This window comes from Mus musculus, chromosome 3 (genome assembly GCF_000001635.26).
Source record: "Mus musculus strain C57BL/6J chromosome 3, GRCm38.p6 C57BL/6J".
Taxonomy (NCBI): domain Eukaryota; kingdom Metazoa; phylum Chordata; class Mammalia; order Rodentia; family Muridae; genus Mus; species Mus musculus.
The window spans coordinates 53,249,258-53,273,087 of record NC_000069.6 but is presented as its reverse complement, the minus strand read 5'-3'; the positions used below and the strand labels follow the sequence as shown (position 1 = coordinate 53,273,087).

Here is a 23,830-nt window from a genome sequence, read left to right as displayed (position 1 = left end):
GTAACCACAGTGGGAACTTCTTGTGTGCATGGTTATTGGACAATGTGAAGGGTTTCTCTTCCAATTTCTTGTACATCCTATTCTGCAGCTCTTTCTGTGGACAGGGCCCCTCCTCCCACTCTTGGCTGAACACACTTAGGACTAATCTATTGTGTATATACCTGGGAGATGTAATTTAAAAGAAAGATGATATAGAAAGAGATACATTCCTTCATTAAGTAACAATATAAATGTCTAGACTTTCCATACCTGTGACAGCTCAGGTCCAGAACACTTCCTAGGCCTTAAAAAGTTTTCCTCGGAAGCCAGGCACACCAGAAGCACAGCAGTTGAGGTGTAGTTCAGCATAATAGCACAGGCCCATTCCTGAGGCTCTGAATTCAGTTCCCTGTACTCTCCCCTCCTTGCCAAGAAAGGGGGATTCTTTTAGAAACCTTTTCACAACAGAATACTAGAACTTCAGGATGTTGAATCATTGAATAAGAATACTATCACTCAATGAGCATCCAGTATGTGTCACATATTGTGTTGGGTAAGAGCTGTCACTTGCTAATGGATGAAGACAAGTTCCCAGGTAGCAGCCCTTGTCCAGGCAGGAATGGGTCTCTGCCCTAAGCATGTTTTTCACTGACAGATGCAGTTAGTACTCACTTGGTGGCTTTAAACGCCAAACTAAAATAGAGTTTCAAATAGAACAAGAACAAAAGAATGGTTTCACCTTAAAAGAACCCAGACAAACCAAAATGACAGAAACAGAAGAGGTCAAAGCTATCTCGTACAGTTCACTGGGAGGTCTAGTAGGGTCAAAGAGTCTATAGAAATGGCATGCAGAGCCAGCCCTAACCTGCTGCCACATCCCAGAGCACAAAGGAACAAACAGACCAGACATATTCGCAGCCCATGCTGGGCATGCAGGAAGTGGATAAGATACTGGGTTTGATAATACTTTTTGCCTTTGTGACCCAAACCATCCAGTAAAATCATTTTGTTCTAGATCCTCTGGCTTCACCTTCCCTGAGAAAATCTTAACAGAGACTGGAGATTTGTGTCAGGAATTCCAGGGAAATCACTGGCTTCCGCCCTCAGCCCCACAGTGCTGGTCAGCATCCGGGTACACACTCAGTCATTACCACCATGGTCAGCTCTGAGAGGCGTGGCTTATGTCTGGTCCATATGTTATCATCATCTTTGCAAGCATCAGCGACTTGGGATGAATGCATCTCTGCCATTCCTTCCTGCCCTAGCTGTATTGCCAGGCTGTGGGAAAGTACTTACGGACTGGGACAGACTGACTCACAGTATCTTGAGCTTATCACCGACCTGCCACCCTCTCTGAAAACACATCTAGTTAATTAGTTGGCAGGTAAAATTTTGGAAAGTTTCAATTCCCTTTTCTTTGCCATCTTATTTTATGGCAGGAGAATTCATTTGAATTCCCAAAGACTCTGAGTAGCTTCACCCAAGTTCCTCTCAAAAGTTCTGTTCCTCTGAGAATCCTCAATTTTCCTAAGAATATGGGATTCAGGAGAAAACCTGAGTCAAGGGGTCTGAACTGCCTCCCAAAAGCCTCCAGGGAATCTCTGATAAGGTGGATATCGTGTGTGTGTGTGTGTGTGTGTGTGTGTGTGTGTGTGTGTGTGTGCGCGCGCGCACGTGCTTGTATGTGTGCATGAATGTGTGTGTGTTTGTGGGTGTGTTTGTATATGTGCTTGTGTGTGTGCATGTATGTGTGTGTTTGTGTGTGTGCATGAATGTGTGTGTGCTTCTGTATGTGATTGTGTGTGTGCATGCATGTGTGTACATGTATGTACATGTGTGTTTGTGTGTGCTCATATATCTTCTCCTAACACATGCTCTTCTCAGCCTACATACCCTTCAAAAGGAAAACTAGCCTTTTACATTTCCATATCATAGCTCCATACCAACGTTGTGGGCAACACCCACATAATAGTATAATTTTCCAGAATTGCCGACTGAGTTGTTGATGCTATTTATGGGGAGTTTATGCCCTACTCTTTCCCATTTAGCTCCTAAATCAGAGACACCTGGTATTTTATTTACAAGCTGCTGGCCCTGTGCTGAGCAGGTTCTGAGCTATTCTAGCCCAGCTAGACTATCAACAACCAGGCGAATGCCCTGTTACTTGCCAACTGAGTCTCGTTCTGTTTCCTGTGTGTCCTCAGTGTGAGCTTTCTTTGGCTAGGTCCTCATGGTCCATCCTGCTTCATGGCAACCTCCTCCTCCTCTTCTCTTCTCCCTGTGCTGCCTACTTGAGACCCCCTACTCAGCTTCTAGTACCACCTCCTTTCTCTCCTGCCCTGTCACAGGCCCTAGCCTCTTATTAATCAATCAGGGACTATTGGGGTGCTTTCTTTCCAGAACATTGGTTAACAAAACACCCTTAAGATCGGGTAGCAGTCTGGACAGTGCACAAGACTAACCCCAACATTGAGGGATGCTTCATCCTTTTTATCTGAAAATAGATTTATAAGGAAAGCTATCTCGTAAACCTGAGAACTTTTCAGTCAGAAAATGGTAGGGATATTTGCACGTTAAATGCATTAAAAGAACATGTCTTTTGAATTACTACCCTGAAAAGCAAAAACAGACTCCTCTTCTCAAAAGTTGTTCTCTGATCTCTACACATGTGCCAGTCTGTGTGCATATGTATGTGTGTGTGTGTTGTGTGTGACACACACACACACACACAGCATGTGGATATAAATAGTAAATGTGTTAATGAATATAGCTGAAAGGGGAACTCTGTATGTTCCTTAAAGAAAAAGAAAAAGAAATAATTACCTGTTTATTTTTAAAGACGTAGTTCGTTTTTGTTTTATGTGTTTATATGTGTCCCCGAATGTATGTTATATGTGTTCAGTGCCCTAGGAGGACAGAAGGAAACACTGGGTCACTTGGAACTGCAGTTACAGATGCTTATGAACCTCCACGTGGGTTCTGGGAACTGAACAAGGCTTCTCTGCAGCAGGATTCAGTGCTCTCTACCCCTTCTGACTTCTCCAGCCTTAATTACCTGCTTTCTCTTCTCTCCCTTGCAAATGACAGTGCGCTAATATTTAAATTATCTCTCCCATTGCCTCCAATACACTGTGGAGTGAAATTATAAAAGTCATGCAGCCCTTGCAATCTAAGCAAATCTGTTTCTAGTCTTGGTTTGCTGCAACAAACTGGGCGAAGGCACAGCACTTTGTAGTATTTCCCACAAGGAATCAATCTAAAGCACTGTTTCCAACTTGGGTCTGTAGGCCATATCCTCCTGTTGCTCTTGCAAAGCTCTTCCCATGCCACCTGGACCCCTGACACACTTCCTTTAAAAGCATCTGAAAAGGGGGCGGAGGAAACCCTTTCTAGACACGTTATGCAGTTTTCTGGCTTCATTCTCGTCCTGAATGTTGTTTTTACTTCACAAAGGCTACTAGGAGCCATTAGATAAGGGGGTGGGGGGGCTAGGATTTAAGTTTCAAAAGGCATGAAGTATATACCTTCTCTGTGCATTTAATTTGAATAGTCAAGGTGTCATGTCATTTGCTAAAGAATAACATTTAAATGTCTATCCCAGCTGATACAACTTGCAAGCTGTCTTGCAATAGGAAACAAAACACAGGCGTGTGGCTGAAGTTCTTCAGCTATACCACAGTCAATAATTCACTCAGGCATGTGGCAGATACTGAACATTGAGATACAGACAGCACAAAACAGAAGAGACAGGACATAGCCCTGTCCTTGTAATGACGAGACTCATAGATGGCAGTAGACATTTGGCAATTTAGCCTTTGTGACTCTGTTCAAGGGAGGATCTACCAGGAAGCTCTAGCAGCTTAGGTGAGGAGTCAGGCACGTTTTCTTAAACACTGGATCTTACTTCAAAGACTGAGATGTGATATATTTTCTTAAGGTCTTTACACTGTGACCTCAGTCACTCCTGGAGTCCAGTAAGACCCAGAGAGCAGAGAAAGATGCTCCTCAGTAGGAAGGAGGAGGGGGTACACATGTACAAAGGACAAAAGGTCATGGCGACTAAAGGAACATAAAAGAGGATGGCAGAAAACGGAGATGTGTACAGAGCAGTCAGAAGAGATGGCTAAGTCATGGAGGACATTGACGATAGCCATGCTTCACCAGTAGAGTTAGAGAAGAAAGGAACAGGCAGGAAGGCAAGTCTGGACCAGGGAGAGAAGAGAGAAAGCATAAAAGAATATAAGATGTGATGTGTAAATACATGTAACTATAGATGCAGGTGGGTATTGCATATACAACTACATGCAAATACAGGTCAATCATTGTCATCTTTACTTTAAAGATAATAACTTCATGCTCAATATATGCTCATCAGATGAAACTGCTCCAGAAAATGACTTTGAATATCAACAATAAATCTTCACTAGCTTGTTGACTGACATTAAAAAAAAATGTCAGCTAGAGTGTTTCATTGGTAACATAAGTGGCCTTCAAAATTAATGAATTGACTCTGGTCCATTATGCAGACACTTCTGGGACCGCGTGAACAGGGTTCTGAGAATCTGCTGAGCCAGAAGTCTCTCACCTCTAGGAGTGATATTCAAGCCTAGAGTCATCTGTTTTGCATTCTACTTCGCAGAGGTGTTGAGTCCAGATGAGTTGGATGCTACTGCTCTTTTCATTCTAACCAGTTTCTCCTAGCTCCTTTCCTCCCAGACCCCCCCCCCCCGAGCACCTTTCCTCTGCCCCCCCCCCCCATTTGCTCCTCCTCTGTTTCTCTTCAGAAAAGGGCAGGCCTCCCGTAGATATCAACCAAGTATCCTATAACATATCAGGTTGCAGTAAGACTAGGCACCTTCTCTGCTATTTCCCTAGGCTGGACAAGGCAACCCAGCATGAGGGAAGGCGTTCCAAAAGCAGGCAACAGAGACAACCCCTGCTTCCACAAGAACAAGCTAAACAAGTATAACATATGTGCAGAGGGTCTTGGTCGATCCTATGCAGGCTCCCTGGTTGACAGTTCAGTCTCTGTGAGCCCCTATGAGCCTAGGTTAGTTGATTCTGTGGATTTCTTGTTGTGTCCTTGACCCCTTTTGTTCCTACAATCCTTCCTCCCCCTCTTGCTCAGGATTCCTTGAGCTCTGCCTAATGTTTGGCTGTGGGTCTCTGCATCTGTTTCTCTCAGTTGCTGGGTGAAGCCTCCCTCTCTGATGACAATTAAACAAGGCACCAATCTATGGCTATAGGAGAATATTGTTAGGAATCATTTCACTGACTTCTGTTGTTTTTTCTTTCTACTCATGTTTGGTTCTATCCTAGGTCTCCAGGCTACCCAGCCTCTGGGCCAAAAGCTTTATGACATTGCTTTCAGTCTGAGTGCTTTCCAAAGGCTCAAGCTTACAGAAGAGGCACTGACTGTGGACAGGCATTGTACTTCCTTGCAAATAAGTGACCATGTACATGGCAGGGTCACATTGAAGTCTTCCTCTAGGTGTAACATCCCAGGCAGCGGTGCATTTGTGAGTGGGATGCCTGTTACTTTTACTTCATCTAAACATTCTAGGAACAGGCAGCAGGTCCACTAAGAACCTGAAGTTGAGATTGGTCCAGGGTCAGATCAGCCATAAGTAACTGGATTAACATAATATACATATATGAGAACCAGAGCAGTGCCAAAGACGACAGCTTTCTGGCATTACTAACATCTTCCACAGAAGTACAGCAGACAGACAAGACACTGGAGACACTTGGTTTAGGCAAAAGACTGGGTTTGGGCAAAGATGTGTGCGTTTCTGAAGTCTAGATGCTACATTTGCGCTGTGGGAGGCTTTGGTAAATGATGCCATCAAAGCCATGAATGCCATGAGGTTGCCTAGGTAACCAGTGATGTAGAAAGGACCTGAAACACTGAGATTTAAGTGCTCAGTACTGGAGCACACAAGTCAATGCTGAATTTGATGTTATTGTAGTATTTATGTAGATTTTTACATGATTTGAAAGCCTGACAGCAAAGTTCCTTTTCAGGTAAGCTCCCTTTATTAGGGACATTTGATGTTCAAACTGAGGGGGTGAGCCTCTGAGGTGTGCTTCAGGGGAATGCCAGAGTGATGGAATGGAGTCACAGGACCACTGTGCATGAGGTAAGAGGAGTGCTGCTTGCTATTCAAAGTAAAGAAGAGGACAGATTAGTTAGCTCAACATTATAACGAGGGGCAGGAAGGGACTTAGGCTGCTCATCTATGCTTGTTCAGGGTCTTGCACTGTAATAGAAGGGGCTGAGAGGGCTACTGAAAACAACTCCCCCCCCAAAATTAACATAAAATTGCAGGCTGGCTTTGAACTCAAGTTGTGTTTATTGTCCATAGATGTTGAGGGATATGCATAATTATCACATTATAACCAAGTTCTAAGTCATCCTGTTGTGTTACCTTAGAATAATAAGAATTAATGTTTTATTAATAAAATTTATTTATTCTGCATGTATATAATGCGTTCCATTACTTTAGCTCCTCTGCCCTCTTTCATCTCCCTCCCACCTTTGTCAAACCCGTGTCCTCCCGACAAGTCCCCTCTCCATGTTCATATTTATTTGTTTTATTTTTGGCCATCGAGTTTAATTAAAGTAGTCCCTAGAGCCGTGGATATAGAACCATTGGAGGCTGGTGTGCTTACCAGTGAGCACACAACTGAAGACAGTGACTCCCTTAGTCTACAGCCACGATTTCCCAATAGTTCTGAAGAGAGGAGTAACTCATGAGCCCCTCCCCCATTTGTGACTAACAGTTGTCCAGTCTTGTGCAAGCCCAGTGAAGAAGACGATGGCTATGACCTCATGATTCCGATGGCCATGGGATGGCCCAAGGATAGTGTTGTGCAGCCTGTCTCTCTGTCATCTGGCTCTTATGTTCTCTCCACCCTCTCCTCTGTGCTGTTCCTTGTGTCTTAGAGGACATGGTGTGGCCCTGTTTAGTGCTGTGCATTCCGTTACCATTCATTCTCAGAACCTTGAGCAACTGCCAGTCTCTGCACCCACTCCTGTTTACTGCGAAGGGAAACTTCAGTAATGAAGGCTGAAAGTAGCTTTCGTCTGTGGATATAAACATAATTATTTAGGAAGCAGATGGGCACCATGTCTAACTAGCAAAACCACAGTAGAAAGCTCCATCCCCACCCCCAGGTCTATAATCTTGGTTGCCCACCAGGACTATACAGTAAGACTCTATTGCTGATGATACCACATACTTGGTTGTAGGGCATGTGCTTGTCATTTGCTAACTATCACAAAGAGGTCTCTGTGGGTTGCTTTCTACTTCTGTTTCTTCAAACGTAATTAGGAAAATAAGGTTAGAGCCTGGCCTAGTGGCCCAGGTAAGAAAGAGGTTGAGGTAGAATTGCCAGTTTGAGGCCACCCTAGGCAACTTAGTGAAACTGTTTTAGAATTTTTATTTTAAATGTAAAGATTGGTGGTTTAGCTCTGTGGTAGAGTGTGTGTCTAGTATATGCAAGGCCCCAGATCCAATCTCCAGTACTAGAAGAAAAAAAAAAAGGGAAGAGGATGGGAAGGAAGGAAGGAAGGAAGGAAGGAAGGAAGGAAGGAAGGAAGGAGAAAAGGAGGAAAGGAAGGAAGAAATGGAGGGAGGGAGGGAGGAAGGAAGGAAGGAGAAAAGGAGGAAAGGAAGGAAGAAATGGAGGGAGGGAGGGAGGGAGGGAGGGAGGGAGGGAGGGAGAAAGGAAGGAAGGAAGGAAGGAATGAAGGAAGGAAGGAAGGAATCTGTGTTTAGAATCTACAAATGAAGGAACTATGATTAAGAAACATGTCCAAACTTGTAGAGTTTGAAGACTCAAATTCAACCGTTCTGCCTCTGAAGCCCTCACTGGTATCAATGTGTTCATGACTGATTATCAGCCCTGACATACCCTACCCCTGTCTTTATTTTGACATTTGCCTTAATCCAGTGTTTGTCAGTAGAGAAGCTTGGAGGCTAATTGCTTAATTACTTGCCAAAAGCAAGTTCTAATTCATTCCAGATAAATACAGGAAAACAGTCTATTATAAAAGTCCTTTCCCATAAAGCTTATGTCTACACATACTACAAGGTAAAGATGTATCATATTATAACTATGATTATTATTCATTATTATTATTATTATTGACATTCTGGCCTAATATATTCCCTTTGAAGATCTAGTTTTATTTTGTGTATTACTATTTTACATGTATGTATGTATGTATGTGTGTGTGTGTGTATGTATGTGTGTATTGTATGTGCCATGAGCATGTAGTGGCCCATGGAGACCAGAAGGTGGCTTTGGATCCCTTGGAGCTGGATAGAGTAGAAGTGGTTGTGAGGTACCATGTGGGTGCTGGGAACCAAACCTGGGTCCTCTGCAAGAGCAATGCTCTTGAAAGGCTCTTCTTCATCTGTCTCTTAGCTCTCTCTCTCTCTCTCCTCTCCCCATGTCAATCTCTATGATAATCTGTAATTATTCTGTAATGGAAGTAATCTCGTTACTGTCCCACCACTTTCCTGAAATGCTTCTGATGCCATAAACCAACTACAACCTAACTCCCCAACACTCTCTTTAATCAATTCTTGGGTGTTTCTGCCCCTTAGGAGCCTCTTCCTCGTCACTGGTGTATGATCACACCTTCCTCTGCCGTCCCTGATTAGTCCTTCAGCAAAGATGCCTGCATGTTTCCCCAGCTTCAGGCTTTGGTCCTCAACTGTTCCCTGGGCCTCTGTCCCTGCTACCTCACAGGCACCGCATAAAAGGCTTGGGTACCTGTTCCCTTCCTCTCTTGCTTCTTTCCTTCTCCCTGGCTCCCAGCAATCTACTGAGGACACACAGGCTCTTTAGACCTCTTCACCCTCTACTTCAAACTCTTCCACTGCTGCCAGGATCAGGTTTAAATTCTATTTCCCATAGCATGGAACACAGAGTGCTTCCAACCCTTCTCCATCCTCCTCTCTTGCCACACCTAATGCACCACTCACTACAGCAGGCATTCTAGATGGTTCTTAATTCTTGAAATTCTAAGCAGCCCCCACCTTTTTTCCTCATTTGGGTTCAACTGGCACACAATAACCAAGGACGTGCCGATTTCATTAGAACAAATTCATGGGCTTTGGCAAGCATTTGTATCTCCCCCCCCCCCCCCCCCGCCAAACAATATACATGGGGTGTGTCTGCCATCCTAGGGAGTTTCCTGTGTCCTTAGGACTGGATATCTTGTCCCCACTCCCATAGAGAGTAGTAACAGTTGTCATCTTTTTGTCTGCTTATTTTTTTTATTTACTTATGTGTGAATGTGTGTGTGTACGTGTGCACATGTGCCTACACACATGGCATTGCCTGCCCAGTCCAGAAGAGGGTGTCGGATCACATGGTGCTTCAATTGTAGGTAATATGGATGCTGGAACTCCAGTCCTCTGCAAGAGTAGCAAGTGCGCTTAATCACTAAGCCATCTCACTGGATCCTGTCTGCTTATATTGTTGAGACAAAAGCTTCTATATCTCAGGTTGGTCTTGAACTTGCTATACAGCTAAGGCAAGCTTTGGGTTCTTGTTCTCCTGAAACTATGTTCTGAAAGCCGAGGTTGCAGCTATTTCTATACTCAATTTACCACTGCCATCATTCCTATTGTTTCCATAATATTTTACAATTTTATTGTTTTATTTGTATCATTTTTGGCAGTATCACACCCGCCCCCATTTGAATCCTATTCACCTCCCTCTACTACTCCTCTTGACCCCTCCTTCTTGCCAGCTAGCCCCCTCTTGCCTTCCTGTTCTTTTTGAATGTGTGACCCAGTGAGTTTAATTGGGGTGGCTTGAATGGCTGAGGGCAGTGGATTACTCAGTGAGTGTCCCTCCCTCCCCAGCTACTGCTGCAATTTCTGTCAACATATGACCTTGTGTGTCTGCTGTCCCAGGTTCCATCATAATGTCTGTGAGACTAAAACAGGTTATTTTACATTCTTATGTAGTCATTTTGTGGCCATAGGTTTTTGTTTGTTTGTTTGAGATTACAATACCCAGGAGAGTATATGTTATTATGTTTAACATTGTAGAAATGGGCCCGTTGTCTTTTAACTGTGAATCCGCAGGCCCCTCAATATGCAGGGCTGCTAGTATTTTTACTCTTACCTAGGATGTGTTCTGTGATTTAATCGTGGTACTCTGAGTCCATTTTCTTGGCATCCAATTCTGCTGAATATCTTTCAAATGTTTAGAAACAACTTATTCAAGGTTTTACTCATTTAAAATACTGAATTTTAAAAATCGTTTACCTACAACAGTTTTAAATGTATTCTGTATGTAAGGTTTTGTCGAATATGTAGCCTGCCCTAGTTTTGATTCACTCTCATTTTATATGTTGGTTTATGAAAATAAGAATAACTACACACACACACACACCCACACACCCACACACACAGACATTATTTTTTGTGTAGGAGAAAGCGAGCAAGACATTGGGGATTGAACATCTAGGGTGGTGTGTGCTAGATTTTGGAGTGTGAGTGTATGCATGTCAGGTGAGCACTGCACTACTGAGCTAACAGGTTGTGAAATTCTTTCTTGTTAGGTTTATTTTATTACTATTATTGTACATGTGAGTGTGGGCACATGCGCGTGTGTGTAGAGGCCTGTGGGCAACTCTCAGGAGCTGATTCTGTCTCATGGCTTCTAGGTATCAAACTTAGATCATCACACGTTTGTGTGCCAACTGCTTTATCTGCTGAGCCATTGACTAGTGTATAAAAGATGAGTGCAGGAAAAAAAAAGCAAAAATGGATGCTCTATTAGGAGGAAGTTGGTTTTTTGTTTTTTGTTTTTTTTTTTTTTTTAAATCATGGATAGAGAGAGAAACTGTCCAGAGGCATCTGGAAGAGCAGAGAGAAAAAGAGACAGACTGGACATGGCCGGGCTAGAGATGTGGGGTGTGGAAAGGTCATACGGTTTATAAGGAGGATGTGTAGCTAGGGGGTGGGGGAAGGGCCAGGAGGCAGTGTGGACTTTGGAGTGTATAACACTAATTCAGGTTAAGTTGATAAAACGTGTTTGTGCCATGGACAGTGGGAAGACAGCATGTGGCATGCTGCTTGTGATCATTCATCTTGAAGTCCCAAATCATGTTGGACCCCTGCCTGTATTCCAAAATTTTTATAAAACAGACCTGAAACTCTTCTGAGGATCTGCCATGACTTTGCTACAAATGAGCTAAGGTGGCAAAGAATCTAACTGGAAGTAGGTACCTTTCGTGCCCTCTGTGTTTATAAGGCTTGGTGGGTTAATTAGTGAAGGAACTAATGGGAGTCCTTCAAGGAAGAATCAGATTAACAGAGCTGCCCACCATGGTGAGCGGGCTTTATTTAAGAGATTAGGCAAACCTGGTAAGTGAATCAAAACTCGGTGACTCAGTAAGCTATTGATCAAAGAGAATTTATTCACAGAGCTTTTCAAATACAAACAAAATAGTACTTTTTTTTCCCTTTACAAAATGAATATTGAAATAATCATGGTATAGCACAGTAGAATAATGGAGAAAAGAAAAGAAGATCCAACAACTGGAGAAAGCTCTCCTCACTCTCAAATCTGCAACTGAATTCTCACCTATAGTAGACAAAAGCTGTCCTGTTCTACGTGAGGTTGTTACAGCAGAAGCTACTCAGTTCACTACTGTGTGTCTTTGAATAACATTGACATTTGAAGGCTTTCCTCTAAAGATTTGCATAAACACTAAAAGATATGCTGCGGGCATAAAGAGTTTATGCAGGATATCAAAAATACTGATAGAGTGGCATATTGGTCCATGGACTAGGCTTAATGTATGCTTAGTGATGATGCTGTCCTGATGTATATTAAAAAAAAGAAAAGAAACAGGAGCAACAGTACACAGCTGACCCCCTGTGCAGTGGTGTGATGACATATGCGTATGATGTGTGCGTGTGATGTATGCATATGGCATGTGCGTATGACCTGTGCATATAACATGTGCATGTGGTATGTGAATATGATGTGTGCATATGTGTGCACGTACTCATGTGCTTTCAGGCTCAATCCTCATCTACAGGGAATGTCTGCAGGGTACTCATCCTGCTTCCTAAGATAATACTGTTTCTACTAGCCCTTTTGACTCCCCTAGTCCTCATCTTTTTGAAGGAGAACAAAAATGAGATCCTCGTTTGCATATATAGATTTGCTGGGTATATGATATACATTAACGGTACTCTGTGGAATAGAAACAACAATGCCCTGCAATGTTTTTAGCCTTTGGTCCATTTTCCTCCACCGTCCCTTATTCTCCATGCTTTTGACAATGACAATGTCCCCACCACCCTCCCTTCCTATAGAATGTTCCAGATTCAACCGAATTTCATCACATTAACACTGTTCTGGGTTTACAACCACTATTCCACCTTGTGAAAGTCGCTGGATGCTTCGGGCCCTCTGGTCTCCGGTGGTCTGTCCTCTCCTCAGCTCGTTCTTGACCACCTCAGTAGGGGTAGTGCTTTTGCTTCTTGCCTGAGAAGCAAGCCATCCATGTACACAGCAGCATGGCAGCCGCAGCCCCTGCCCCGGTGCAGTAGTAGGCCCAGCCGATCTCACACTTGCCTAAGGACAGAGCAAGGAGAGAGAAACAGACATAGGTGAGGATGGCTCTGAAGAGGGCTGTTCATCCTCCAGCGTGTGCACTTTGACATACCCACTAGTGACGTGGAGTCCTTGCAGAGAATGCTACCATGAGAAGGAAGGATGGAGGGATGACGTGTGCGTTCCCACAGGTCCCTGGCTCTGTGCCTCGTGCCAGCTAGGACTAAAGACTGGCTATTCCCGTTCACCCATGACTGCAGCAAAAAAGGAATAGCAACCATAAGGACAGAAGCCATGATGGTATCCGTTCTCACTTGACGCCCTAGCCCAGACTTGGGTGCATATTAAGGTATAACAGGGCAACATTTAAACTGTAGGACGAATCCTCCTGAGGAGGGGGCCCGTTTGAAGGACATCACCGAAGTAGGCACTGTGACACATGTGGAATGTGTCAAATACCCTGCACTGTGTGACCTAAACTGGGAATCAAGGCCTCCCAGATTGTACTGGGGCTGAAACCCACTGTCAGTTCAATGTCTATTTAAATGAGAACACCAAGACCAGGGTCCAAACAGGTCTTCAAGGACCAGAGTAGTAATGGTGCACTTGAAACCCTAAAAGATTAGATTTCTTTACCATATGCCCACTAGGTTGATTCTTCTCACAGTACTGGGAGGTGGGGTATAGTTGACAAAGAGACTGGAAACTGGTGACCCTTCAGTTGCCCTTCAAGCTCATATAATTATTCAGGGATGGAGGCAGGGTTCAAACCAGCAATAGAACAAAAATCCTAAATAAAAATCTCAAATAGCCTATCTGGTTTGGTGGAGTGGGTCTCCATGCTTGTGAACTTTGGTGAGAGCATCCCTTGTTTGTGAAACAGTCTGAGTACCTGGTCCAGACTCGCTCAGCTCATTAGCCTTTCTACTCCAGTCTCCATGATGCTGGGCTTAGAGGCATGAGTAGCCATGGGTGGCCATCTTGTTTTGTAGTGACATAGGAATTACTCTTTGTGTATGCACTGGACGTAAGCCCTCTGTCTCTTCCACTGGCCACTGTCCTATCTGTTCTTAGTTCTAGTTACTCCTGTTTACAGTTTTCCTTTACTTTCTGGGGGTAGGGGTGGGCGTGGGAATGGATCCCAGGGCATGCTGGGAAAATGCCTGTGTGTGAGCTGCATATTCTGAACCTAACCCTTCTTTTCTCCAATTGCATCATCTTCCAATAGCAGGCAGTTTCCTTCTCTCTTTTATTCTTGTTTACATATTGTGTTAGACACTTAGATCTGACAGGGATTGAACGTACCAACCTCAGAGAAAACCTAACTAGACATTTACAGCCGGGTGTCTAACTTGTCCCATGTACAGACCCTGCTGTGTGAGGTCCTGCCTCATCTCAGCGCTGTGGGTGGAGAACAAAGGCAAACATCTCTCTTAGAACGGAAGTTTCAAGAAGGTATGTGTGTGTGTGTGTGTGTGTGTGTGTGTGATCTTGCCATGCCTTTGTTCCCTCTCGTACCTCTCCCCGAAGTGCTTGCCCTAGCCCAGGCACTCAGTAAATCACTGCTGAATGAGAAAGCAGGGGCAAAGAAAAACAGAAAGGAAGGAAGCTGAACGGGCAGGCAGGCTCCAGAAAAGTCTGAGATTTTATTTTAAGAGTAACTCTAGTTCTGTTTTGGCACTGAACTTTAAGTGGAAATTTTCCAACCCAAGCATTTCTGCCTCCCACAGGCTGTGCCATAGTTAACAGGATAACATATTCAGAAGGATCAAATCTCCAGCTTGGGGCAGATCCCAAGGCACAGTAACCTTCCTTCGTACTGGTCAACTGGGGGAGTGAGCGATTTTCAAGGGTGACAGGATCTCTGCTGCATGACCACATTTACTGACGACCACAGGCTGCGAGTCTTGGGAGCCATTGCCCGCTGTGAGTGATTCGTTAGCCATATTAAATAAATCTAGGAGGGAGAATTAACGGGCAGCTAAGAGTAGCCAGTGGTTTAGAACCTTCCAAAGAGTCAGCAGAATGTGTAGTCTCTCTGTTCCACACAGGGCGCATAATGTGGATGGCAATCCATCGCTCATTATTAACGGATATTGACCTATGCACACTCTTATGACCTAATGCAGAAGGCAGAGTATATTAATTACTGGACACATTCTCAGGAAAGCATAGCTGGCCTGGGTAGTTAACTCGAGGATGTGCATGTGGGTGCAGGTTACATCTATTAAGGATGATGAAGGAGGTACTGAAGGGCCGATTATCACAGAGCCAGGGTGAGGGCAGGTATCATTCTAATTGTTTCCTGCAGAGGAGTCAGTGAGTTTCAACTCCAGGAACCTTTAGCTGGTAGGGAGCTGCAGCTGATGGCATCATGTACCACAGTCCCGTGGATCCCTTTGCGGGCTCTGGGCACTAGTCACCAACATCTGTTTGTATTTGACCTGTAACAATTTACACTCTACCCCCCCCACACACACACACAGGGGTCCACGGGAAACTAGATCAATGTTCCTCCACTCTGATAGCTGAGCTTGCCTCTGAAATAGCTGTCGTCAATGGGCAACTCAAAACTGGCTATCAAGGTCAACACTAGTGGCTTCTTAGCTGTTGGGAGCCGCCCTCACATTTGCCATTATAAGATGGCGCTGACAGCTGTGTTCTAAGTAGTAAACATAATCTGCACACGTGCAGGGGCAGTTTTCCCGCCATGTGTTCTACCTTTCTCGTGATGACAACTGAGCCGATGGGCTGCAGCCAATCAGGGAGTAATACGTCCTAGGCGGAGGATAATTCTCCTTAAAAGGGACGGGGTTTTGCCATTCTTTCTCTTGTTTTCTCTCTCTTCTCTTGCTTTCTTGTTCTTGTTCTTTCTCTTGCTCTGGCTCTTGCTTCTCTCTCTTGCACTCTTGCTCTCTTGCTCTCTTGCTCCTAAAGATGTAAGCAATAAAGCTTTTGCCGCAGAAGATTCTGGTTTGTTGTGTCTTTCCTGGCCGGTTGCGAGAACGTGTGTAAGACTTAGCCCTACAGGGACATGTTCTACAACCTATGGAATCTTCCAGAGCACCTGAGAATTCTGGCTGGTCCTTACATCAAACTGTCCCCCTGCTCTGTGCTTAGTTCTTCATCTCCTTTGATGTGTTCCTTCCTCCCTGCCTTCCCCAAGGTATATGTCATGTGTGTGTGTTCATGTGAATGGATACATGCATACCAGAGGCCAACCTTGACTGCTATTTTTCAGGAGGAGCTGTCTACCTTGTTTGTTGAGTCAGGCTCTCTCATTGGCCCATTGCTCACTGAGAAGGCAAGGCAGACCAGTCAGCAAGCCCCAGGATCTGCATGGTTCTCCCAGGGTAGGCCCTTCACACGGTTCCTGGTGCTCCTGCTTGCACTGTGAGCACTACTGATCAAGCCCACCTTGGCAGAGTTCCTTGAACGTTCACCTGAAGGTTTGCTCTGATGAACTAGGTGCAAGCCAGCAGTGGGGATGATGCCTGATTTTATCAGAGGGCCTGGGAAGTATCTTCATTGCCAAAGGCTTAACAACCCCACTCACCATGCACCCCTCACCCAAGCTTTGCTAGCCTCGAAAGGCTAAGGAGAGATGAGAGAAAGAGACAGCCAGGGGTGGGCGTGGGGGCAAATGTAGTATCTGCCTCATACCATCCCTGCCCCGGGAGGTTACCACCCTCCTGGGGCAAATCCCCTTCTTTGTTTTGGCCCCATGTACTGTGACTTGTCACTCCCCCTGTTTCTTAAAATACACAGTCAGCTCAGGAGACCAGGTGGGTGAAAGCTGGGTGGAAACTAAATAAAGGTTCTCAAAATGTTTTAGGATGTGAAAAAATATGTCCCCCGACGAATGACACATGCCATGAAAGCGCTGTGATTAAAGTTCAGCAACTGGTTACCAGGCAATATGAGAAACTAAGATTTAGTTTGCTTTAAAAGAAAAATATCCCACTCTTTCAGATACAAAGAACTCCATTTACTCACTCATGAAATAAATACCCATTGTCTCAAAGGTGGTTTAATACTTTGTAGTATTTTTATTAATTAAAAACATGGTCAGCCTATCAAACTAGCCCCAAATACACACATATGTACAAACACACACACGCACACTTGTGAATGCTATATGGACACTGACTGCATATATATATATATATATATATATATATATATATATATATATATATTATATGTGTGTGCGTGTGTGTGTGTGTGTGTGTGTGTGTGTGTGTATAGATACATGAATGTATATGTTCTTGCACACATTTTAAAAATGCTAACTGGTCGACCCCTGATTTATTTTTTTTTTTAAAGATGTGTGTGTGTGTGTGTGTGTGTGTGCGCAATGTTGAGGAGGCTAGAAGAGGATGTTGGATGCTCAGGAGCTAGAGTTACAGGCAGTTGTGAACTGCAAGCAACCTTAGCCATTGATCTCCATTCCCAGAGGGATTCCTGACCCATCCTCCCCAGTGCTCTGTTTCCCTCCTGCTCTCTCGCCCTTTCTTCATGTTTCCTCCCTTCTTACTTTTGCTAACCCAGGCATTGATCTAGCAAACACTTGTGGAATGATGGCTGTTTCAAGTTGAGTGCTGTGGACTTGGTTGAGTAAGATGAATACAATCTCTCCCTTCAAAGAAGTGGTTATATAATCATGAAGATACGCATTAAATAGCACTCACATAATTATAAGTGTGATGTGTGCTTTGAAAATCCATACCAGGATGCCGAGGCAGCAAATCGGGAGAGACCTGTGGTCATTGAGCTGAAGGAATGGCTTCATTTGGAAATGACATTGAAACAGAGCTGTGGCAGATGAGGAAGGGCATATCAAGTAGAGAGGTGGGAGGCCAGAGAAAAGTGTTTGGATGAGGGAGGTTATCACAGAGAAATGGAGATAGAATTGGATCTTGCAAGCACATTGCTCCACAAGAGGTATGGATACCATTTTGATTGCGTGGCTGGGGATGGCCGAGAGGCATGCCTGTCACCGTTTGAGAGCTTGCCTCTGAGGTCCTCCCTGATTTTCACTTGTACCATGAGGTAAACATATTAGGTTTTCAAATAACTCTGATTTAACAATTATCTTTTTGACACTGTTACAGGAACTGGAAATATTGTGGTGTATGACACTATGTGGTTTCCTTTGAGTGTTCACATCAGTTATATTGTTTTAAAATGCCCCTCATGTAAGATATATTGCCAGCTTATCAAAATGGCCTCAAAAGTATATAAAAATACACATCAGTATGCATGGGCGTGCATATAACATACATACATACACTCATGCACCCATATGCAATACCCACACACATGCAAACATATACCTCCCTTTGGAGAAGCTAGAAACAGTTTAGATCAGCCTGAGGTGTCAAGACTTAGGCCAACGTGAGGAGATTAAGTCACTGGTTTCCTTAGTAGACTTCAATTCTTGATTCTTCCTCATGCTCACTAACTAGATAGTAGAGGGTTTTTTTGTTTTTGTTTTTGTTTTTTTGTCTGTTATTTGTTGAGCCTAGCATAACTGTCCTCTGAGAGGCTCCACTCAGCATCTGACCAAAACAGATGCAGAGACCCACAGCCAAACATTAGACAGAATTCCTGAAGTCTTGTGAAAGAGTTGGGGGAAGGAGTGAGGAAACTGAAGAGAATAGGGCTCCGCAGGAAGACTAACAGATTCAACACTAACCCTTGGGAGTTCCCAGAGACTGAACCATCAACCAAAGAGCATCCAAGGGCTGGACCTAGGCTCCCTGCATGTATGTAACAGATGTGCAGCTTGGTCTTCATTCAGGAGCCACAACTGGAGCGGCAGAAGGTGGTGTGTGTGTGTGTGTGTGTGTGTGTGTGTGTGTACTGGCTAGTTTTGTGTCATCTTGACACAGCTAGAGTTATCACAGAGATACAGCTGTAAGGCATTTTCTCAGTTAGAGATCAAGGGGGGAGGTCCCCTTGTGGGTGGTGCCATCTCTGGGCTGGTAGTCTTGGTCCTGTAAGAGAGCAAGCTGAGCAAGCCAGGGGAAGCAAGCCAGTAAAGAACATCCCTCCATGGCCTCTGCATCAGCTCCTGCTTCCTGACCTGCTTGAGTTCCAGTCCTGACTTCCTTTGGTGATGAACAGCAGTGTAGAAGTGTAAGCTGAATAAACCCTTTCCTCCACAACTGCTTCTTGGCCATGATGTTTGTGCAGGAATAGAAAACCTGACTAAGACAGGGGACTTACCCTGATTCTGTTGCCTGCCTATGGATCCTGCTCCCCTAACTGGGGCAACTTGTCTGGCCTCAGTGGTACAGGAGGTGCCAAGTCCTGCACTAACTTGAGGTGTCAGCGTAGGTTGATACCCAGGGTGGACCTCCCCCTTTTAAGAAGTGGAGGGGAGGATGGGATGGCTGGAGGAGCTATGTAAGGCAGGGGCTGAGTGGAGGGTCCGTGATTGGGATGAAAAGTGATTACGTGAGTGAATATATTAATGGGGAAAAGGAGTAGTTTTGTTTGTTTTTTGGTTGCCATGTTTTGTTGATGTTGTTTCCTCATGAAGAGAAGACTGTAAAGTTGCAATATTTAGAACTTTGAGGTATTAAGTCTGTTGGTGATAAAGTCCAGACTTCTTCAAAGGTAAAGGAAACTAGAAAATCTACTCTGGCTACGGTTTTATGCTTAAAACCCAACAAGCAACATTACATTGTGATATTAACACAGATAATATCACCGTGTTTCATAGTGGCAGAAGAAAAATGTCTTTTGGGACACATTAGGCCATTAGCAAAGAGGAGGTCTTTAAATTCCTGTGTTTTAAAAAGCAGGATATGCTGAGTTGTAATGGAACCAAATTAAACCAGGAAATAGGGGCCATTTCTTGGCCTCTCCCTCCCCTTGTCAGGGCAATAAACGCTTGTTATTAGAATGCAAACAGAAAGCATTTTACCAGAGGGCAAGTTTGTTCTGTGATCTTTCAGGAAATTAGAGAAGCAAATCTGTTTAAACTTTCCCTTTTTGCTCTCCGCGATGCTCCATCACACAGGACTCTAAGCCTGCCTGCTTGGCAAATTGCTGCTTTCAACAATGGGGAATACCATTCTTGACAGATAAAATAGAGGTTAATGGGACAGAAAGCAGCACACCACAACCAGCTGCCAAGTCCACAGGCAAAAGTTCCCTGGCAGCGATCCAGGGCAGCTCCAGTGGGGGGACAGGGTGAAGCAAGGTGTGGCTGGCATTGGAGGGTGATTTGATTTAGTCTTATTTGTGAAGCTTTTGGAAGGAATAAGGGACAGGGGAGGTAAAAAGATGCTAGACTAGATCCATCTCATGGTGTTCTCCTGATCTTCTCGCCCGTGTAATATGACCTCTATCATTTCAAGAATTAGTTCAGCTCGTGTTTCATATTCTGAGTGAGATAGCATTGGTTGGTTTCTTTCTGTGTTCTGATGCTTGGTACAATGCCTGAGGTCCCTGATGGCAATCGGTACCCATTTGTGCCAGGAGTGGCTATCATACACTGTGCTGGGGCTGCAATTAGAAATCCAAACATTTATAATTGTATAATAGCTGTCAGAGGAAGCCCACAAGCCAGGGGCTAAACAGGGAGGGGCACTTCATTTTCTTCTCTTTATCTAAGATTCTTTTAGGAAATAAGAGATGCAAATCCATTTGTACTTTCTCAATGCGATTCTCACTTCTCAGATGACCGACGATATCTCTAGTTCCCTGCAAGATGACTAACTTGCCCCATATCTCCAGTAAGTGTCATACTTGGCCGTGAACTTGGGTTAAATTAATCATAGAACTTTCTCTTTGTGCCAGATGGTGTAGGAGGAAGGTCCAGGCTGATTCTCCTCTTCTTGTGAGGTGCACCCATTCTGTTGGAACTTACGTGCTAGAGGGGAAATGTACTTTCTCTTACCCTTTGAGTTTCTCCAGTCTTTGTACAAGATCTCCCCCTCCCATGTCCACTTTGAATGTGTCCAGTTATGAAGGATCTGCATTTTGAGAATTTAGCACCTGATCACTGAGCCGCTTACACCACAGTGGGCACTCTCTTGGCAACCCGACGGCAGGTCAGTCCTATACTAGCTTTTCTTGGGGAGACATGATCAAAGATCTCTGTAGGGCAGCAGTGCCAGATCCCACCCAAATCTAGGTTGGGGGACCAAGTTTTTTCAGGCTTATCCGCAGGAGTATCATTACAGGTGATGGACAGCAGGAATGTGAATGATTCTCCAAAAGTCCCACCAGAGCCAAGGTGACCTCCTGAAAGTGCATAGACTGCATCGGTTGTGATTTATAAAACAGTACAGTGCAGTGGGAGGGAGCATCTTTGTAGGTCCATGCCCAAGAATCCCCCTAAGCAATCAAGTCATGTGGCAGACCTAATATAAAGAAAATGTATTGATGGGGGAAGGGAAGGGTGCCTGGAGAGATAGATAGATAGATAGATAGATAGATAGATAGATAGATGATAGATAGATAGATAGATAGATAGATAGATAGATAGACAGACAGACAGACAGACTAAGAAGTAGTCTTTTTATATACCTGACTCCTGGCTCTACCTGCTGACAGAGATGCAAGCTGTTGCTAGGTAGCTGTTGGGGGGAGCCTAGCAGAATTGTTTGGAAGCCAACAGCACCCCCTTCCCCTTCAGTTAATCTTCTATCTCCTGAGACCACCACATGAACTCAAGAATAGAAGAACTCAGAAGTCACAGCTATGTCAAAGATTCCACAAAGTAGATTGACTGGTTTGTGCTTCACACTTGTGGAGGGTTGGGAGGGTAGAAGTGTTGCAAGAACATTATCTTGAGCTACCCATAGCTCCATCATTCACTGTGTTGACCTCTGTGTCTGACCTTGTGACAATCGAGTGAAACATTAGATTAACAGACCACTAGCTTCCACTAACCCAAAAGCTTAGAATGTGGTCAGATAGTATTTGAAGCCTGTGGCAGAGACTGTCCTATTCTGCTGTAACCAGCTTACCTATGTGCCCATCAAGTATTTGAAAAGTGCCTTGACTTATAACTTTCTCTTTTTTCCCCCTGTAATTAATAGTTTCATGAAAATATTGCCTGCTTGGCGTATGGTATCTGCATTAACCCAAGTCCTTGTTTCTAGGTCACGGTCTCTCATAGTCAGCTCCAGAATAAAGTCGCTTTTCTCCCCTTAGTAATGGAAGCTGCACTCCCACATTAATGGCCACTACAGCTGGAGCAGAATTACATACAGCAGGAGGGCACATGGGTACAGGAGGCAAGAATCTCCGAGGAGGGTTGTCTTAGTCAGGGTTTCTATTCCTGCACAAACACCATGACCAAAAAGCAAGTTGGGGAGGAAAGGGTTTATTCGGCTTACATTTCCATACTGCTGTTGATCACCAAAGGATGCAGGACTGGAACTCAAGCAGGTTAGAAAGCAGGAGCTGATGCAGAGGCCATGGAGGGATGTTCTTTACTGGCTTGCCTCCCCTGGCTTGCTCAGTCTGCTCTCTTATAGAACCAAGACTACCAGCCCAGAGATGGTCCCACCCACAAGGGGCCTTTCCCCCTTGATCACTAATTGAGAAAATGCCTTAGAGTTGGATCTCATGGAGGCATTTCCTCAACTGAAGCTCCTTTCTCTGTGATAACCCCAGCTGTGTCAAGTTGACACAAAACTAGCCAGTACAAGGGTCAAGTGGCCCTGCCCATCCCTCCTCCTATGAAGGACTCTTGGGATGACCCTGACTTGCTGGGGGTCTTTATCTGGAATCAGCTGCAACTCTGTTTAAGATGGCAATGCTGTGCGATGCTCATTCTACAACAGCAGGCCAGGTCTAACGTAAACTGAGCTTGTGGAAATCAGATAGTCCTTGCTTGAAAACCTAGCATTTGACATGCTCCAAACTTGCCGCCTTTAGCCACCCTGATGATGATCATATATACGACAAAGGTCATGAGGAGTGTCCCAATTCCACCCTGGGGTTGCCACCTGCTATGGATACTCAGCTGTACAACTGGAGCCCCAGATTGTACTAGCTCCTCCCTTGAGAGACAATGCAGGGCCCACAGTCAGGTCACCCATGTCTCTGGACTACCTGGCATCTGGTATGGTTTAGGCACCATTTGCTTTAGTTTGTGTCCCCTGTGGGTTACTGTTAATGAGAGTGACAGTGTGGGCATCAGGAATGGGTGGTGGAGCCTTGGCAACATAGGTTATTATGGGAAGCCTTTATGTTACTGGAGGCCCTAGAAGAAACAGAATGGCCTGGTCTCTTGTTCGAGTTTAAAATGTGATTATTCTGCATTGTTTACACTCTCTCCAAACCAGCAGGGTCATCCAGTCTTGATCTTTTTTCCTCCTCCTCCTCCCTTTTTTTCTTTTTTTGGTATAAAGTTAGCTGCTTTGGGTATTTGCTTTCCTAATGAAAACTTGACTGACGCACTGCTATAACCCCACCCCCACCCCATCTCTCTGTCCTTGCTGCGCCTTCTTGTGCTCCCCGTGGGAATGTGAGCTCCACAGTGTCCTTGCCCCTTTCTCTTTCCTCACAGGGTCACTGCTGGCCATCCAGCGTGTCTGGTCCTGAGTCGGGACTTTATAAGATGTCTGACTTCAAAGCACATTATCTTTCACTGAGACATTTTGACAGTTAGCATACTGATATGCAAATATAAAGTTTGGGTGGAGAAGAAGCAGGCATGTCTCACCTTATTCTCTTTTGTTGTACAAGGAACAAAGGTAAAAAGAAGCAAAGGATCAATGGAACAAGAAAAAAAAATCTATGTACTTAAATACCACAGGAAGACAGGTCGTTCTCTCTAAATCCCTCACACAGCATCACGGTCAGTTCCCTGCCCTGCTTTTCTTGCAAACGTGTTGAGACAAAGGATGGAAAGGATATGTGCACTGTTTATAGAATATTTTCAGGAGCAAATCTCAATAAGAAAATGAGCTATAGATGCATATACACATATATGCACTACAGATGCATATACACATATATGAGCTATAGATGCATATACACATATATCCTCAAATGAGGGCAAGGTTCATGCTTTCGAGTCTATGGAGAAAGAAATTGATAAGCAACATGACTGGGGGACAGCTGGGGGACAGGTCCATCACTAAAGTGCTGCCACACACACACACACACACACACCAGACTGAACTCCACCCCCCAGGACACAGGGAAAGCTGAGCATAGCATTTGTATTTATAACGCCAGGCTTGGGGTCAGAGAGCGGGAGTATAGACAGGCAGCTCACTGC

General features: G+C 44.5%; 1 protein-coding gene across 1 annotated transcript in view; it reads right to left on the bottom strand.

Annotated features, from left to right (window-relative positions):
- Nucleotides 1-11,408: 11,408 nt before the first annotated feature.
- The window catches only part of Lhfp (lipoma HMGIC fusion partner), a 220,133-nt gene continuing 207,711 nt past the window's right edge, over nt 11,409-23,830 (bottom strand). Inside the window, exon 4 of the mRNA NM_175386.3 lies at nt 11,409-12,597. Coding sequence (NP_780595.1) covers nt 12,479-12,597 — 119 coding nt within the window. The 3' untranslated portion in view covers nt 11,409-12,478. The remainder of the gene's footprint in view (nt 12,598-23,830) is intronic.